The 18492-nt window shown below is 49.3% G+C and overlaps 1 protein-coding gene across 2 annotated transcripts in view; it reads left to right on the forward strand.

Annotated features, from left to right (window-relative positions):
• The window catches only part of LOC133348939 (small G protein signaling modulator 1-like), a 165433-nt gene that overhangs the window by 109208 nt on the left and 37733 nt on the right, over positions 1 to 18492 (forward strand). For both annotated transcript variants that reach the window (XM_061562082.1, XM_061562083.1), the window contains exons 6-12: positions 1508 to 1575; positions 1754 to 1902; positions 3469 to 3606; positions 4470 to 4594; positions 6321 to 6388; positions 7826 to 7989; positions 9167 to 9470. In XM_061562082.1, the coding sequence (XP_061418066.1) occupies positions 1508 to 1575; positions 1754 to 1902; positions 3469 to 3606; positions 4470 to 4594; positions 6321 to 6388; positions 7826 to 7989; positions 9167 to 9470 (1016 nt within the window). The remainder of the gene's footprint in view (positions 1 to 1507; positions 1576 to 1753; positions 1903 to 3468; positions 3607 to 4469; positions 4595 to 6320; positions 6389 to 7825; positions 7990 to 9166; positions 9471 to 18492) is intronic.

Consider the following 18492-nt stretch of genomic DNA (forward strand, 5'->3'; position numbering starts at 1 on the left):
TTGTGGCCTAAAAGCTACCGATGTAGCACAATTCGGATTTCTATCTTGTCGGGAAGTACCCTCGAGGTTGTTGAGACATACAGATTAAGGTCTTCATTTATAGATACCGTATAAACCATGCCGGACGAAAAGGGATTATAACGAGGCCAAATAGAATCGATGCGTCATTGGAATGACGAGCCCCGACTCATAACATTGGTCGGAATTGGTGCACGCGTTGGATCGATTTAGAATCACAATTTTGAATTCATACCGGAGGAATCCGCTGTTCTACAAAGCTCTCATAATTTTAGATTTGAAGTTTTCGTGACTGCAAGGATCCATACTCTTTGGTTTTTTCGGTAAAGTCGCGTAGGTAAAAAAAAAAATAGAAATAAATTAAATCACGACGTTTCGGAGGCAACACAAGCTTCCGTCTTCAGGTGGCACCGTCACAGCAAAATTACTGTTACAGTAATTTTACCTACGTGACTTTACCGAAAAAAATCAAAGAGTAAAGCTCTCATAACTTTTCGAGTAACGCGACTGTGTTGATATTCTATGCACCGACGTACAGTTTTTGTCTATACATTGGCTGCTACTGCTGATGATGATGCTGCTGCTGCTGCTGATGATGATGGCGACGCAGCCTTTTCATTAACCCGAGCTGCTGACACCATCATTCCACCCTTTTAATTGTTTTTCGGAATATTTATTGAATTTTACAAATGAAGTAATTATGAAAAAGTAATCAGCGGGGTGCATGTTAAATAATGGTAATCTTATAACAGACTTAACGTGGAGTAATAATGCATATATTCGTCTTCAGTAATTTTAATTAAGAGTCACATGCTTAGAGATGCTCTTGTATTAGAGTTCCTAAAATAATGAAATACGGTAGTTATCCTGAAATCCTTAAACAGTGCGTCTAATCACCAGCTCCGCTCGGAGAGGCATGTGCTAATGAATCAATTAAGATCTCATTTTATGCTCACAACACACGAGTTGAATTGACTAAAAATCAATTATTCATGATTGATGCAAATGATAACCGTGCGCGAATGTTACATTTGTGCCCATGTCATGAATGTGTGTGGACGCCGAATATTATAGAACCTGTGATGGAATTCACAGGGGCAGGGCGTTGAATGGTGGTGTCTTTATTTATTTCTGTGTTGAACTTCTTTCGCACCGTAAGTAGCCGACCGTGCTAATCAGAGGGCCCGCAAAAATCAGTTCTAAAGAAGTGAGTTTTCAATCTAGATTATTTAAAAGTGCATAGCTCCAGTGTCTTCCTAATATCGGAAGGAAGAGCGTTCCAGACGGCCGCAGAAGCGCATCTGAGAGCCCGCGATGCGGTGACCGTCTTTGTTCGATGGCCAGCCGAAAGCCGCTGCGAGGATGACCGGAGTTCACGTGGTGGTTTATGCCACAAGTGAGCGTCGACTTTGTCTGCAGTGTGCGTTGTTTTGCTCGAAGCGTATCATCACTGCTCCCCTGTAACGCCGAGTGCTGTTGTGTTCAACAGCGTCTACTATGAGAAGGACGCCCTGCTCGCAGACCCCGTGGAAGGACAGCTGCTGGCCTCCTTGTTGGGTGAACATCTCTCTTACGTTCTACGCATCACAGCGCCAGCTCCATCGCCAAACACATACGTGTGCCCGTGCATGAGACCGCATGCGTGGTGCTTGTGCATGCATGTGCATTATTGTGCGCGTGTGTGGATATGTGGTGGGTGGCGCCTGTCTGTCTGTACGCGCGCGCGCGCACGCAGTGGGTCCGTGTGCGCTGGAGTACACGCGCATGAAGACTGCCGACCACTACTGGACGGACCCCTCCGCCCAGGAGCTCGTGCAGCGACACCGCATCCACAGCCCTCGCGGTGGCCGGGCCGAGTCGCCCTCCAAGCGGCCAACGCTGCACGTGAGACTCGCACAAAGACAACGACACCCCCCCCACCCCCCCCGTGCAGCCTCGACAGGCCGTTAGCGAGTACCCTGTGATGGCCGGCACAGTAGACCGCGAGGGGGTGGGTGGCCAACCCCGCGCCCGGCCGCCTTTGTCTCCCTCGTGGGGATATTTACTCACACCGCACCAGGTACACATTTGAGGCTGGGTCGACCTAGGGGAGGCCCGGGACCGGTTCAAATAATCGTCACTCGTGTTGGCCGTGAGCGGGAATCGAACTCGTGTCGCCGGGTTCATAGCGCTATCCGCTACACTATCGCTCCCCTTATACATACACATACACACACAAATACGAACGCGTAAAAAAACAAAGATCTGGTTAGGCTTTTTCACCAGTTATGTCCATATCGTCACTGATTGTTGTGCACGCGAGCGGGAATCGAACTCGGTTCGCGACGTTTGTAGCGCGGCACGCCCAACGCTCCACGACTACTCCACCAAACACGCGCACAACGGCAGCCACGACCACTGAGCCACGCAGGTTCAGGCGGCACCGGTCCAGCTCCCGCCAGAGGAAATGGCAGCCTCTCCTCCGCAGTGAGCATTCGATTCAGTCCACACGGCCAAATGTAGGGGTTTCCTGCTGTTTAGAAATGAACCCTGAGGGGAGGGGCACAGTTTCCTGGCTCCACCAGATGGGGTTTGGCTAGAATACTTCGTAGATGCCTTGTCCGCCCACCCCCAGGGCCTCCGGCACAAGCTTCCTTTGGTGTTTTCTACATCGTTTTTGGCTGATGCAATTTAAGGTAGAGGGGTCATTAACCCCTCGCATGGAACATTTACCCGCACATGGAGAAATACACGCACATACCTATGCCCAAATCCTCTATCATGTGCCCCATCTCGTCAGATATCATGAGCTAAGCAGGTCTCAGTCTGGATAGCGTGCACAGCAGGTTTATCATTAACCAGCACAGACGTCATGACAAACAACAACAATAACACCAACAACAATAACAACTTCTTGGTTCTTTCGGTAAAGTCACGTAGAAGGAAAATAATAAAATAATAAAAATAAGACCTGTTCTCCACCTGAAGACGGCTGCTTGAGTTGTGACCGAAACGTCGTGAGAATTATTTTATTATGTTTTATTTTTATTATTTTATTACTTCCCTTCTACGTGACTTTACCGAAAGAACCAAGAAGATGAATCCCTGCAGTCACGAAAGCTTTAAATCGAAACAATAACAACAATAACAACAACACGCAACAACAATAACACCAACAACAATAACACCAACAACAATAACAACAACACGCGCGAGACCCAGGAAACCCATCGCAGGGCAAATGACTCACTTGGAATTCACGTCGCGATTGGTGGCACCCTAACAGTGAAAGCCTGGCAGGAACCCTCCTGAAAAGAACAAAAACGTCTCGAGCCTCGGCGAGCCGTCCCCTCCCCCACCGTCCCGGGCGAACGAGCGTTGACGATCGTGATTCATCCCCGCTACTTGCATACAACGGGCGCGTGTGCGACGCTGCGTTGAAGCCGCGTTTTCCCGTCTGCTCCGCCCCAGATCAAGAAGCGGCAGTCGAGCGCGGGCAGCGTGTCGGAGGACCGACCGGTGACGGCCGCGCGCGACTACGTGGAGTCGCTGCACCAGAGCGCTCGCAACATCCTCCTCTACGGCAAGAACAACGTCCTCGTGCAGCCGGTAGCGCCACGCACCCACCCACCCACGAAGGGGGGCCAACACGCTCGGCTCTGCCCGTTTGCTCCCGCTCGTACCCCCCACCGCTTTCCACCCACGACTACGTTCCACGCGTGTGTACGTGGGGAGCGGTGGTGCAGCGGTTAGCGCGCTGCGCTACAAACCTGGCGATCCGGGTTCGATTCCCGCTCACGGCCAACACCAGTGACGATTATCTGAACCGGTCCTGGGCCCTCCCCTAGGTCGACTCAGCCTGAAATGAGTACCTAGTGCGGTGTGTAAACATCGCCACTGGGGAGACAAAGGCGGTCGGGCGTGGTGCTGACCACCCACTCCCTCGTGTACCGTTGCGGCCTTCATAGGTGCTCGCTATCAGCACTTGCCCCATAAGTCTATTGAAGCTATATGGGGGATCTTTGTCTCTATGTGGAGTGTGTGCGTTGGTTGGGTGGGGGGGAGCAGTGGTGTCGTGCTTAGCGCACTGTGGCATTGCAGGCCATGAATGACATAATTGGCCAGTGAAATTAGAACCTGTCCTGGGCATCGCGTAGATCAACTGTGTTGACATCAGCGCTCGGGAGACAAATGCAGCAAGGCATTGTTCTGACCAAACCGCACCCTCATGCTGGCCTTAATTAGGCGCGAGCGCTTGCCCCAACAGCCTGTAAAGGCTGTGCATGGGATATTTGTATTTGTGGATCAGTGTTGTAGAGATTAGTGCACTCTGACAATCCCAGCTCCGTGCAGGCTCGGAGCTCTGACACGGTACTTGGACTGTTCTCGCAGTGGTTGTGTTTGAGCTTTCGTCGAGTTTGTGACTATTGCTGTTATTGCGGTGGTGGTGGTTGTTGTTGTTGTGCGTGCAGCGTGGGGACGTGGAGCCCGTGCCGGGGTACCTGTCCCTGCACCAGGCCGGCGAGCGTCTCACGCTCAAGTGGACCCCCAATCAGCTGATGAACGGCAGCAGCCCCGATCCCGAACACGAGAAAAAGTAGGGACCACGGGCGCATTCACCGTGGCTGTCTGCCCCGTACCTCCTCCTACTCCTCCTCCCCCCCAACTGCTCTCACTGGCAGGCAACGGCAGTGTCTCACCAACACACGTTTCGATTTTGTTTTAACTCATTATTATAATACTCGATTTAAAGCTTTCGTGACTGCAGGGATTCATCTTCTTGGTTCTTTCGGTAAAGTCGCGTAGAAGGGAAATAATAAAATAATAAAAATAAAACTGAATAAAATATGAACAATTATTTTATCATGTTTTATTTTTATTATTAATATTAAAAATTATTTTATTATGTTTTATTTTTATTATTTTATTATTTCCCTTCTACGTGACTTTACCGAAAGAACCAAGAAGATATTATAATACTGTCACATTAACACATTTTCTCACATGGAACTCTCACAGAAAGTGGTGTGACGTCGTATCATGTCAGAGGGCGGGCACGATGGAAATCCCTTCAGTCGCATTTTTACTTTATCTACACTTGGCAGCGTTCCTTCTCACGCGGCCCGCTTAGAGCGGTCTTTAATGCACAGACATCAAAACTGGACACGCATACCTTCAAGCTACGAAAGAGATTTAATACGCGTAGGCATTCGCAACCAATATCATCCACAAGAGGGTTTTTTGTTGGGGTTAGATCGCGATCTAACCCCAACAAAACCCCCCAAAAAATGTTATATCCATTTTTGAGCTCAAACACGATGGGTCTTTTTGTGTTTTTTGGTGACCAGCCCCTTTTACGCGAACATTGAAGAGCCACTCTGCCTGACAGCACGGGATTAATGTGTGGCTGAAACGCAGCGTTAAACCCAGGGCCCCGGTTTAAACCGCTGGCTGTGCGCGCCAGCTATGCGGTGCAAGATGAGGGGAGTGAGGTGGTGGGGGGGTGGTCGCGTAGATTTTGTGAAACTCCCTCACTCGCCGGGTGGGCTGCAAGGTGGCCAGAAATTTGCAGCGCAGAAAGTGGGTTCACGAGCACATCTGTGAGAACCTTTGATGCCAGCAGACCTGCGGCTCGGTGATTCACGCAGCGTTTAGTCCCCTTGAGTCTCCTGGCCACCTTAACTATCATAAATCGGCGCCGTCTAGAAGTTGGTAATTTAGTCGTTACCGCATTAAAGATGCTTTTTAACACTTGTTATTTTGTGGATTCTTTGTGATTGCCGGCGCTGTGACTACATAATGTCGTTTATGATTATTTTGCCTGTATTTACGATAATTTATTCACAAAATGTTTACCCGTACCTGGTAAAGAGTTGCATTTTCTTGCAGCGACATCGTAGCGTTGTTCAGTGCTGTGTGGTGCTGGCAGTGGCAGCAGTGGTGGTGGTAGCATTGGTGGTGACGGGAGTGGTGACGTTTATGATCACGGTGTGAGTGTTCATGTGTTGGGCGTGGTGGCATGATGGTTGTAGAAACACCGCTGTCATGGCTTGCTTAGGGACGGTGGTGTTCATGACGGTGGTGGTACAGCAGTTTGTGGTCATTGTTGGTGAAGTTTGTGGTGGTGGTGGTGGTTCATTGACGGTGCTGGTGTTGGTTGTATAGCAGATGTATGTATTTTGGTGGTGGTGATGATATGATGACGATATGATGATGGTGGTGGTGATCGTGTAATGGTGATATGCTGGTGTGCTCTGTTGCTGTGATTGTGCGCTCACGGCTATCGTGGTCACGTGGTGGTGGTGGTGGTGCGCTCTGCCCAGCGTGCTGTGGGACTACGCCATCACCGTCCACCTGGAGCACATCGTCTATATCCACTGCCACCAACAGCGTGAGTCCCACCGGCCGAGGGCTCTGTCCAAGCTGTGGCCGTACAGGTCACGTCAGAGTCAGAATCCCGAAGAGCTATCAAGCTCTTTGTAACAGATGTTCAGTAGGGGCAGGTCAGGACGTGACAACAACAACAAATAATACAAAAGCGCAATTTGAGTGCAAAGTTTCGGAAAGGTAAACAAATTACTTTAAATAATATATTCAAGTAAAACTTTCAATACTTTAGTTTATCTTACCGGGTAAAATCCACTCAGCTATGAGCTGCTATTTCAGAAGCGACCTGGCCACAAATGACAGCTCAACACGTGGAAAATGTTTCGCTGCCAATCAATAATATGTAGACGCATGTTTCAAATTTGTGTGGAGGGAAAAAAACCGGAGGACCCGGAGGAAGAAAAAAAATCCACGCGACCACGTGGAGAGAGAGAGAGAGAGCGCGAGCACGCTTGCCACGGTGATGGTGCCACCGTGAAACCAGATTGAAGCCAAAGTTGACGCGGGTTTGGCGAATCCTGCCGATCTGTGAAATCCGCCAACCCGCTGGACTGCGCGGTGGCCAGAAGGTGGAAAGCACAGCACGTGGGTTCAATAGCTCACATGCGTGGACCCTTTTGAGTGTTCCAAATGCACACGTGGGATTTCTCTAACCACTCTGGTTACCTAACACGTGCACAGCACCGCATTGGGTGTTTGTCGTGCGTCCTAATGTAGGACACTCCTCCTGAAAAGGAGTATTGAGGGGTCACCGAGCCTCTTCTAAATAAAACACATTCCTGCGGAGGGAGCTGGTAGGAACGTTGGGTTGCTCGGTCAATGGCCAGGGTCAACGGCGGCGTGGTGTATTCCGCAAATATGCCCGACTGTGAGGGCGGGCACAAGCCGGCGTGAGTAGGTTAAATGTTGAGTTTTATAAGGGCACCACGGGGTGACCAGCCCCTCCCCACCCAGCCCCACCCTCCCCACCCAGCCCCTCCCCTCCCCACCCAGCCTTTCCCCACCCTCCCCTTCTCACCCAGCCCCTCCCTCCCCACCCAGCCCCCTTCCTGCAGGACGGACGGACACAATAATCCCCTGTGGGCTGGTGTAACCAGAAGGTTCCTACCAGTATAATGTGAATGTGTGCCAATGTGTGTGTTTAAGAACTGGGGAGCAGCGTCGCAGTGCTTCACACAATCCCATCCAACCGAGATTCAATTCCAGCATCGAAGTCGGGTGAAATTCGAACCCATCCTGGTCCTAACCTTGGCCGACTCAACCTTAAATGAGTGCCAGGTGTGCCTAGTTAAAATCAGGAGACAAAAGCAGTTGTGTGCTGTGCTGGCCCTACCACCACCTCCGTGTACCATTCCGGCCTTAATAGGTGCTCGCTAACAGCCTATCCCTCGACGGTGTCTAAGACTTGCGTGGGGGTGGTGGGGGCGGTGTGTCTGTGCAGCGGAGAGCGGAGGCACCCTGGTGCTGGTGAGCCAAGACGGAATCCAACGACCCCCCATCCACTTCCCCCGCGGGGGCCACCTCCTCTCCTTCCTGTCGTGCCTCGAGAGCGGCCTGGCCCCACGCGGGCAACTCGACCCGCCCCTGTGCACACACATGAGCACGGTACCCACACACACACACCGCACGGGTATAGCACGGCACGGGTACACACACACACAGCACGGGTACAGCACGGGTACAGCACGGTTACACACACACACAGCACGGGTACAGCACGGCAGGGGTACACACACACACATGAGCACGGTACCCACACACACACAGCACGGATACAGCACGGTTACACACACACATGAGCACTGTACACACACACACACAGCACGGGTATAGCACGGCACGGGTACACACACACACACACAGCACGGGTACACACACAGCACGGGTACACACACACACAGCACGGGTACGCATACAGCACGGGTACACACACTCACACACAGCATGGGTACACATACAGCACGGTTACACACACACACACAGCACGGGTACACACACACACAGCACGGGTACACACACACACAGCACGGGTACACATACAGCACGGGTACACCCACATAGCACGGTACCCACACACACAGCACAGGTACAGCACGATTACACACACACAGCATGGGTACACACACACACACAGTATGGTACACACACACACAGCACGGGTACACACACACACAGCACGGGTACACACACACACAGCACGGGTACACATACAGCACGGGTACACCCACATAGCACGGTACCCACACACACAGCACAGGTACAGCACGATTACACACACACAGCACGGGTACACACACACACACAGTATGGTACACACACACACAGCACGGGTACACACACACACAGCACGGTTACACACACACAGCACGGTTACACACACACACACAGCACGGGTACCCACACACACACAGCACGGGTACACACACACAGCACGGTTACACACACACACCCAGCACGCTACCTATACACGCACGCACACAGGCCAGTACATACAGCAGAACCCAATGACAAGTTTGTGGAGTCATTGGTGACCGGACCATCGACTCGCCGCACTCGAGAACCCGATTCCATCCCACTCCCCCGGCTCCATCACGGGCGGTTCTGCCTGGACTCGACGACACCCAGAAGAATGTCTGTCGTAGGTGCCAGCTCGGCCCTTTGATACCCGAGCCCACCCCGAGCCACCTGCGATGACGAGGACGACGAATTATCCCGCTCGGCGCGTGGCTCCCACCCGCTCCCCCCCCCCCCCCCCCCCCCGCGTCTCTCGCCCTCGTCCCAGGGCGCCGTGTTCCCGCCGCTGCGCAAGCGGCTCGGCAGGTCCCACGCCAGCGAGGAGGATCAATCACCGTGCCCCCACGACGGTGTTCCCGTGGCCACGGGGGCCGGTTCCCACGACGGGGTCCCCGGCCACGGGGCCGAGGGGGCCCTCCCGCCCACGCTCGCCGACGACGGCGGCGGAGGTGGAGGAGGAGGAGGTGGGGAAGATGATGAGGTGGCCGACGACGACGTGGAGGACGAGGCGGCGGCGGCCGGCACCGACTACGTGTTCCGCATCATTTACCCCGGATACCGCAACGACTTCAGTAAGACGCCTCGCAATCCCGGGCACGCGGCCCCCCGGGACGAGCGAGATTTGACCCGATGAGACCGTACGGGTGACGCCACTGGTACGGATTCACCCTCACCTGGCAGACTGGGGGTGTGGGCAAACAATAGGGGTTAGCACCCCCCCCCACCCACCCCACCCCACAACTTGAAAATCCAGAGGACAGGGGGTAGGTATTTTGTGTGTAATTTGTTTACACGTAAATCATACTATTAGTCTATTCAGGTCTTCTTTCTGTATAAGCGCTTGACATTAAATATGATGTGCTCCAGACGATAGTACCTAAGATAAACGGCATAGCCAAGGAGGTCGATCACTCGGGGAGGGGGGGTCGACACCACGTATGAGACTCGCATAAATTGAAATAATTTGAGCCGATTTCAATTGTCAAATTAGTTTTTTTTTTCATTGCCTTCAAAAAGGCATTATCTGTTCCGAATCGGCGATGCAAACCCATAACGTTAACGTATTTTATTTCGTTAGATGTTTCATTGCCTTAACAAAGGTAATATCTGTTCCGAGTAGGCGATGCAAACCCACCTCGTCAATGTATCTGTCCTCTTGCCCAGCTACAGCGGCTCCCACTCATAAACCCATGCAGACTTCAGAATCAGACTATTTATTCAGACTGCTGGAGGAATCCGATGAGCTATAAAGCTCTTTTTCACAGATGTCCAGTCGGGGCACGGGGTCAGGACGTTACAGCAAAAACAAGCAATACAAAAACACGACAGGGGTTACAGCGCTGCGACACGTGTGATGTCACCCAGGCCGTGCCTCCGAGTTAGTTTTTGCCCCCCCCGCACCTCCGATTGGCCATCAGGGGTGAGGTTTTGGAAATTTGAAATCGGAGTGCAATGTTCAATTCTTGATTGAAATGTTAAAAGTGTCTCGCCGCTTACAACGAGCGTGGGACAGCGGTAATCTCCGTGGGTTGCCCCTTGAGCACGAGTGGAGGGAATTCCCACAGTGTTATAGCAGGGGCATGTCCATCCCGAGAAAAAACCACTTGTGATGTTCACAAATGTGTTTGCTTGTTTGTGATGATTGACCTCTAAAGGGATGGTGATGATGGGCTGAATTGACTATCGACCAGGAATTGAACTCGCAACCTTACAGCCGTGCGGTGCGTGCTCTGACCCAGCACGATGCGGTTCTGACAGAGGCACAGGTTGTAGTAGCGTTGTTGTTGTGCCATGGTGAGCCAGATGCGGCTTAATCGAAGTGCCTGAACCAATATTACCGTGCAGCTCTCCGATGTGTTTTTTGGGGTTACACCGCACGTTGTTTGGCACGAGGCGTCCCGACGTTCCGCCCCGCGTGCTGGGAGCTTCTCAAGGAACCGAAAAGCTCCGTTCGACTGGGGAATCCCGTTCCTGCAGAAGCTCCCCGGCGCGCCGAGCGAAACATCGGACATCAAGCAGAGCAGCGTGCCGTGAAACTCGAGGAAAGCGGCAGAGTAGCCGCAGCCACGGAACGACCGAGCGCAAAAAAAACCTGCACAGTCGTGATGTTAACGCGACGCAGGCTGCCCGATCGTCGTTATTACTCTTTCTTGTTCGCTTGAAGTGTTTGCGGTCCTCCGAAATGTCGTCCGGATACATTTTGCTTCACACAGCACAGACCACGACAAGCGCCACAAACACCTCAATTCACGTTCGGCCGTGGGCAAATGGGGCTCACAAGATTGATGGACCCTTCACGGATGTTAAGGGCCGTGTAAAGTGAATGTAATCTGCTTTAGTGCAGAATCACCTGAAGGGCCAATCAACATTTTGCCTCAGATATAAAGTCATGAATGTTTTTTTTCCCACTAGGACCCTGGTTTTATTAGTATGCAGGACACACCGTGGCAAAGATAAAGGGACCATTTTTTTGCCATTATCAAAGTATGAAAAATAATAATAGGTTTTACCCTTTGATCGTGGACAAAGAAAGCTCCCATTATATAGCTGCTCCCACGAGCTATAAATGCTCCGATACGTGCATTGACTTTGTGCTGTTCGCGTTTTGGCGTTCTCTGGTCTGACACTGGTCGTGAGACTAGGCCCTAAAGAAGCCTGTCTCTGGTGTAGGCCAATCAGTTTCAAAGACAATGCCCATCTTTTATAATTATCAGAGCACGTTTGTTTGCATGTTTACCACAAGTACGTGTCTTTAATGCGGACTTGATTCCTAGCAAAAGGTTTCTGTTTGGTGTTTGAACATCTCAACACCCGGTTTATTGCCAGAAAGGAGAAAACCTTTTCTTATTTTTCATACAAAAGATGAAAGGATCCAGCTTGCTGTACAATCTGCTTTCATATTGATTTGTGATTCTAGAAAAAAAATCGTGCCCATTAGTTTTTACCATCTTTTGATTACAAATGTATCGTTTAGTGAAAGTCAATTTTTTTTTTACAAATCTGCGCACTCATAACACACGTGACAATTGTCAACATACAGCAGCTGCAGCAGCAGCAATAGCAACACATTTGATCCTGTGCACATTTGGAGCAACCGCTGTCAGCGAGTGACCTCTTGAGGTCAGCTTTGCTCACGAGGCGGGCGGTGTGGCCAGCACCTTGCTTAGTCGGCTCTGTCCTCTTAGTGCTGATGTTGACCACTTATTTGAGGCCGAGCCGACCTAAGAGAGACCCGGGCCAAGGTCAAATGTCATATGTCACCGACAGTGGCGGAGCGTTGATGGCATGGGCCCTGACGCGGGGGATGGACTTGGTCCCCAGGACCTGGGCCTCTCTTGTCCATGGTTCCTCGTCCATATTTGCATCGCCTGGACACTCAACAGCTACGCGACTGGTCACCAATTGATGGCCATTGATAAAACTTGTGTTGATGGAATCATTGCAGAGTGCACTAACCCCAAACGAGACCACTCCACACACACACACACGCGCGTGTGCACGCCTACACACAAACACGCGCACAGTCACGCAGACACACACATGCACATGTTCCTTAAGGAAAACGCACAGGCTGCGGTGTCGAGCTGGAAGGCTGGTATCCCACCGGGCAGCCTTCCCGCAACCCGCCACGATCTTATTTGCAGTTTTTAATTCGTCTCTATTTTTTGTGTTTCAGTAAGCGAGGGGAAGTTGAACTTTAATCAGAGCGTGCCATCGCACAGAGTCAAAAGCAGTGCTGGCTACGAGCACATCACCCACCTTACGCGGCGAATCTCACCAGCGCAAGATGCATCACTGTGCGGTTCAATGCGTCATGCGTGCTGTGGGTAGCGCGGAAAAAAATAACGATATTCAGTCACTCATCCTGCATTCGCCTAACCGACGTTGACCAGTGTGGTGAGATGCAGTCAAATAACCCTCGTTGCCTAGATGGTGCGGGGAGGCCCTCATCCAGCAGTGGAGTGACACATGGCCTCTACACGTACACACGCTGTGGCAAGTATGAAAGTCGTAATGCCGTTTTGTTTAATGTTTCAATTAACTTTAGAGTCCTTTATTAATCCACTGCTGAATAAAGGCTTTCCCAAGTCACGTCAGTCACGACCATACTTCACCAGGCTGATCAATGTGGTTTGAAGGAAATATCAAATTATATATCTGACTAATCTGAACTGCATGGACAAGTAAAAATCCCATGAACTTAATTTTCAGTGCATCCAAAGCAAACGAGTAGAGTGTCTTTAAAAAAATATATAGCACAACAACAACATCTTATATGCCGTGTTGCCCTTTTACATTTCCACAATAACGATTTCAATTGGGTTCGGAGATATGTTCTGTTGTAGTAAAAACCAACGGGAGTGCGTTGTTACATCGCGCAGCGAATGAGCCACGTGACTAAAACCTCAGATCAAACGTCAATTTCCCCCTGCTCCACATTTTTAACCGAGTTTTGTTTGAAACTGTTATGTTTGATTTAATTCTACATCTGACCAGTGTCTCTCTCCTCTTTCCCTATCTCCATCCCCCCTGACCTCTGACCTTGACCCCTTCCACCTCCCCTCCCCCAAACAAAACACAGTCACCATTAACTACCACCACTTATCCAGCAGTTGCATGGGCTCCCAGGCGGAAAGTAGCGATGAGGATGATGAGGATCAGGATGATGATGTGGATGAGATGGTGTCGGACAGTTGGGGGGCAGCACCAGCCGCTAGGCATGCTGGGAAGAGCGCCCAGGGGCGGCCTGTGCTGGCCAATCGGCTTCTGGCCGCCTTGCTCCCAACTTTGCTCTGGCCGTTCAGACCTGCCCAACACGTGACCCCTAACCCCAGTAACTACCCTTCCTTTTCAACTAAGTCATTTTTTTCGGTGTGCACTGAGCAAGCGTCCTTCTCCTTGGTTCGGTGTTTTGTTTCATTTTAATTTACGTTCTTTCTCATATCCTCGTGTCAAACGCAAAGTCGTGGAAGCCAAGTCTCTGTTCAGGTTGATGCTATGCCGGTGGCCGCAATTTTCTGCATCCAACTTTAAAGTTTCTTTTTCATCTCTCGTGTCAAAAAGGCATTTTCCAACTGAGAATTTCACACCGATATATATATTCCCTAAACAATACAAACTTTAATTAACCTTCTGTATGATAATTTAGATAATGGTATTTGAAAGAAGTGCTCAGTCATCATAGTGATGTATCTTGGTAGTTTCCTTGCTTGCCTCTTGCAAATGTGTCCGCATAGAGCAACGTCGAGCTTGTACAGGACAGTTTGGAGCATTTCTCCCTCTCTGGGAACTTCAATACGTTGCTTTAGCTTGGCTGTTAGAGCCCTCGGCATTTACACTGAATCTTAGAAACCCCAAACGTGCTGTGGCAAAGCTTACGACGCATCGACAGCCCTTAGACACCCTGGTTGTGAAAGTATTTGTTTTCATTGTTTTCTATCGATGTATGTTGAACTGCCTTCGCACCGCACGTAGCCAGGCGTGCGGGAAATGTGTTTTTATTAAACTAATTAGTGGGAGTGGTATTATTACTATTATTCACACACTCGTGTTAGCGGGCGCATGCCCTATCTTCCTTGTGCCACGTCCAATTGGCACTTAAAATGTTGGAAATTCTCCCCCGATTTGCTATCGCCTAAATAGTGATCGTGTGAAAACTACACGTGCGATTGATTTTAGTATCCGCGAGTCACGATGAGAAGTGAGGAGGCAATTTCCAATCTGATATAAATCGAGGATACAGTTTTACACGAACCCCAACCGGGTGTATCGTTATCTTTAAATATTATTCATTGTTTTTAATTTGCCTCGTCAATTAGTCATTCCCACATATTTAGATTGTGAAATATATTATCACATAAAATAGTTCAGTGTTCATAAACCGATGAACATTAGATCATGAGATAAAGTGCTCTTATAAGCCTCAGTTGGCTCGGCGTATGAATCTCGATACATATTCCTGTCCACGTGGCATTCGTTAGTTTGAAATGTCATGTCTTATATCTCTTGCAGGGCTTTGATTTTGCCAATAACAGAATCAGAAAGGGTTTTATTTGTTTTTATTAAACTAACAACCGAAGTCGATCTTTTAAAAAATATATAAAACCTTCTCGCACCTTTTAGAATAACCTATGAATTGATACTTTAATTGAAAAGGTGTGACGGTGTGATTTTTTGTTGTTGTGGAATGTCAAGACATTTCTTTAACCCGAGAATTTAAAGTTGGATGGCACGGCGTCTCAAAAGGACGGTGTATTAAGCATGCCTCTCTGCGACATGTCCACGATGCAGGCCCTGCACATTAACACAACCCCCAATCATTTTTAACTCATATTTAGACAACGTTCTCAACAATACGACATGAAATACTCTGCGCATGCCTTGCCCTGCATGGTGCATCGTATCTGGATCGCTATGCCAGGCACCTGGATAATCCGCGCTGTTCAATACACCAGGCCTTTGATGTTCATTGCACCTTGGAACAGAGCAGTGGTTTATTGCAATGGTCTTTCCGACAGGTTTATTTGAACCCTTCCACCTGTGAAAGCAGTAAATTCCCAACGCTGGGAGGCGTCACCCCGTGTGAGCTTCTACTACTGGAATTGCCAACGGAGATATCTGCCAGAGTGCAGTGTGCGATCTGATCTCGAGTTATTTTGAGCTCAAATTCAGGCCGATGTTTACTTACATTGAATGCCATGATAGCCACGAAGGCAGAGCGTGTGACAGAACAGTGGCAGGTTCCCCATCCACACGTGGGAAGAAGAATGTGCATTGTGTTGGGTCAAAGGTCGAATGTGCCGCCCGGGTGAATCTGTGGCACCTTCCGTAAAAGCCAGTATTGTAAATGAAAACTCGGCTACGGCTTCCCAACGAGCGTCCACAACATCCTCACACAAATGGCACATTATTCTCTCGCCAAATTTCGATGAGATATGCATGAAGACCGAAGCGGGAAGCAACCCCCCACTGTTTTGACAGCACCAGCAGCAACATTTGCCCGTGAGATGCGAGCGAGTCGCAGGTGAAAGGGGTCCGGTTTTTTTTGTCGCTGCTGCAAAACTCTGACAAAATTCGCGGCTGCATGTTTCCCTCTGCTGCAGCTGTTGCAGGCAGACAGTTTTGCCGCGTCGCTCTGCAGTCTGCCAATGCACACCCCTCCCTCCACCCCACGTGTGTTCCCTGTGCTGCTGCTGCAGCTGTTGCAGGCAGGCAGTTTTGCCGCGTCGCTCTGCAGTCTGCCAATGCACACCCCTCCCTCCACCCCACGTGTGTTCCCTGTGCTGCTGCTGCTGTTGCTTCAGTCGACGGCGTCTAACTGGACCATTCCATTTCAAGTTTCGATGCAGATGAAAGCTGCCCCTTCTCCTGAGTCACAAACAGACGTTAGACGCATTTGGTCATCGCCTTCCTTTTACGTTTCTGCATTCAAAAGATATATTTATCAACCTATTGCCAAAAGCTAGGGGGGGTTTTGCCAACAGGATATTATTAATTTGTATTATTCACATACTAAATCAAGGGGCATATTACGATATACAGATAGGGGATGTGTTCATACCAAGGCAGTTACGTGTAGCGGCCCTTGCAGATTCTCTCGTTCAAAAAAAAACACAACAACGTATGCCACGTAGAAATGTGTTAATCTTAAAATGTTGACGCTCCTCAAGTCCCGGAGTCGAGGCGCCTATGTTATTACACGACCACTCTGTCACACCTTCGTGTGACCCCATTCCCCCTCTGCCGGTGCTACCATTAATCCGAGGAAGCGCCGTGGTGCACGCTGTCCACCACACAAAGATGTAGTAGCTCAGTGTGACTGGCTGTAATTAAAGGTGGAATCGATGAGCCGTTACAGCCCCAGCAATTGGTCAATTCGCATTCTCTCCGTTGGTGCGTAAACGTGGGAGAGATGAGCGACGATACCCTGCGCCGTCCGTTGATTTGTACACCGAAGGCGCTGCAGATATGAATATCTGAGGGGTAGGTGGCTAAACGCATGAAGCGATCAACTATTTAAATATAGAGAGAGAAAAATACACGAACGTTTTAATTTTTGATACAGTTAAGATGTTGTATACAGAAGAGCGGAGTCTCAGTAGCTGACGAATGTGACAAAGGTAAACATTTACTTTTTGGACAGCTTTTAATTTTGCATTGCGTCTTCGAACAATGCACTACTCCAAAATTCAGCTGACCAACTCGTGGCTTTACCAACAGCGTTGTGCGATTCGTTTTCATTGTTACAACATTTCGCATTTTGTTTTTAAGCTAAAACAACAACCAAAAATTTGCGCCACCCATTGCATGAATTTTTTAAAGAAACAAAAAAAATTGCAACAGAGCGGATCGTTCCAGGACGGACACGTGTGCACGCGTTGTATATTTGACTCAGAACGAGCGGTCGACATCGAATCCGCCATCCCTTCCCCCCGGTGTTTTTTTTTTTGCGAGGTGCGCACGCTGAGGTGCAGCTAAACGTGGCACGCGTTTGTTCCTCCTCGCCCCCAACTGCGCGGTCGGTTTGCGATTTTGAATCGACAAGCGACGAGGCGCCTTTGTTTTGCGTTGTGCGCAAAACACCGGATGGGTGGCAAACTCTTCCCGACTCTTCATTCGCTGGCCTTCACTTTTTTGCCAATCGCGAGTAGACATTTAAAACCCTGAGGCTTGATGTAACCACTGTTTCTATATATATGCATCCTGTTGTGTCTGCAAACTGCCCCGCACGTTTTAAAGCTTTCGTGACTGCAGGGATTCATCTTCTCGGTTCTTTCGGTAAAGTCACGTAGAATTGAAATAATAAAATAATAATAATAAAATCTAATAAAATAATTCTCACGACGTTTCGGCCACAACGCAAGTAGCCGTCCTCAGGTGGAGAACAGGTCTGTCGAGGAGACAGAGTCTGACAAGCTTCCGTCTTGTGTTGCTTCCGAAACGTCGTGATTTTTATTTTATTTTACTTTTATTAATTTTAATGTTTTACCTACGTGACTTTACCGAAAAAACCTAAGAGTATTATAACTTATCGTTGCGTGGGAGGATTTTTTATGGTTTGGGTTAAAGCGTGCTTCCAAAACGTCTATTTCTATTTTTTGTTAACTGAGATGACACGCTATATATGGTCTTGTCTCTACTCGTGGCCACACAAGCAGATGTACAATACATGCTCGCCATCTGGACTCCGCCTGCGGTGATAAACAGCAGCAACCAGCAACATGGCAGCTCAGAGCTTTGGCCATTTCTAGGTTTTTAGATTTATATTTTTAATTGCATGGAAAATACGTTTCTAGTACGTTGGGCTCCGTATGGTGTGAACGAAGTTCCACATACGTACATAACATAGCATCCTACTTTTAAGATAGTTTGATTCGCCTTCAGATTAATTTTGTACCTCACTGAGAAGTATTTATTCATACATGAGTTATATTGATACATCTTGATATCTTTAGTTAGCAGAAGTATTTTAAAATGCGTCAGTGCGGAGAGATTTTATTATCATAGAACAATATAATACCTCAGACGAAAAACAATGTTACGACAGTGAATGGAGTGTTCTTATGCAATATTCGCAGAGTCGCTGATAAACAT

The sequence above is a fragment of the Lethenteron reissneri genome, chromosome 28 (genome assembly GCF_015708825.2).
Source record: "Lethenteron reissneri isolate LAM-NWPU_2019-01 chromosome 28, ASM1570882v1, whole genome shotgun sequence".
In the NCBI taxonomy this organism is placed as follows: Eukaryota; Metazoa; Chordata; class Hyperoartia; order Petromyzontiformes; family Petromyzontidae; genus Lethenteron; species Lethenteron reissneri.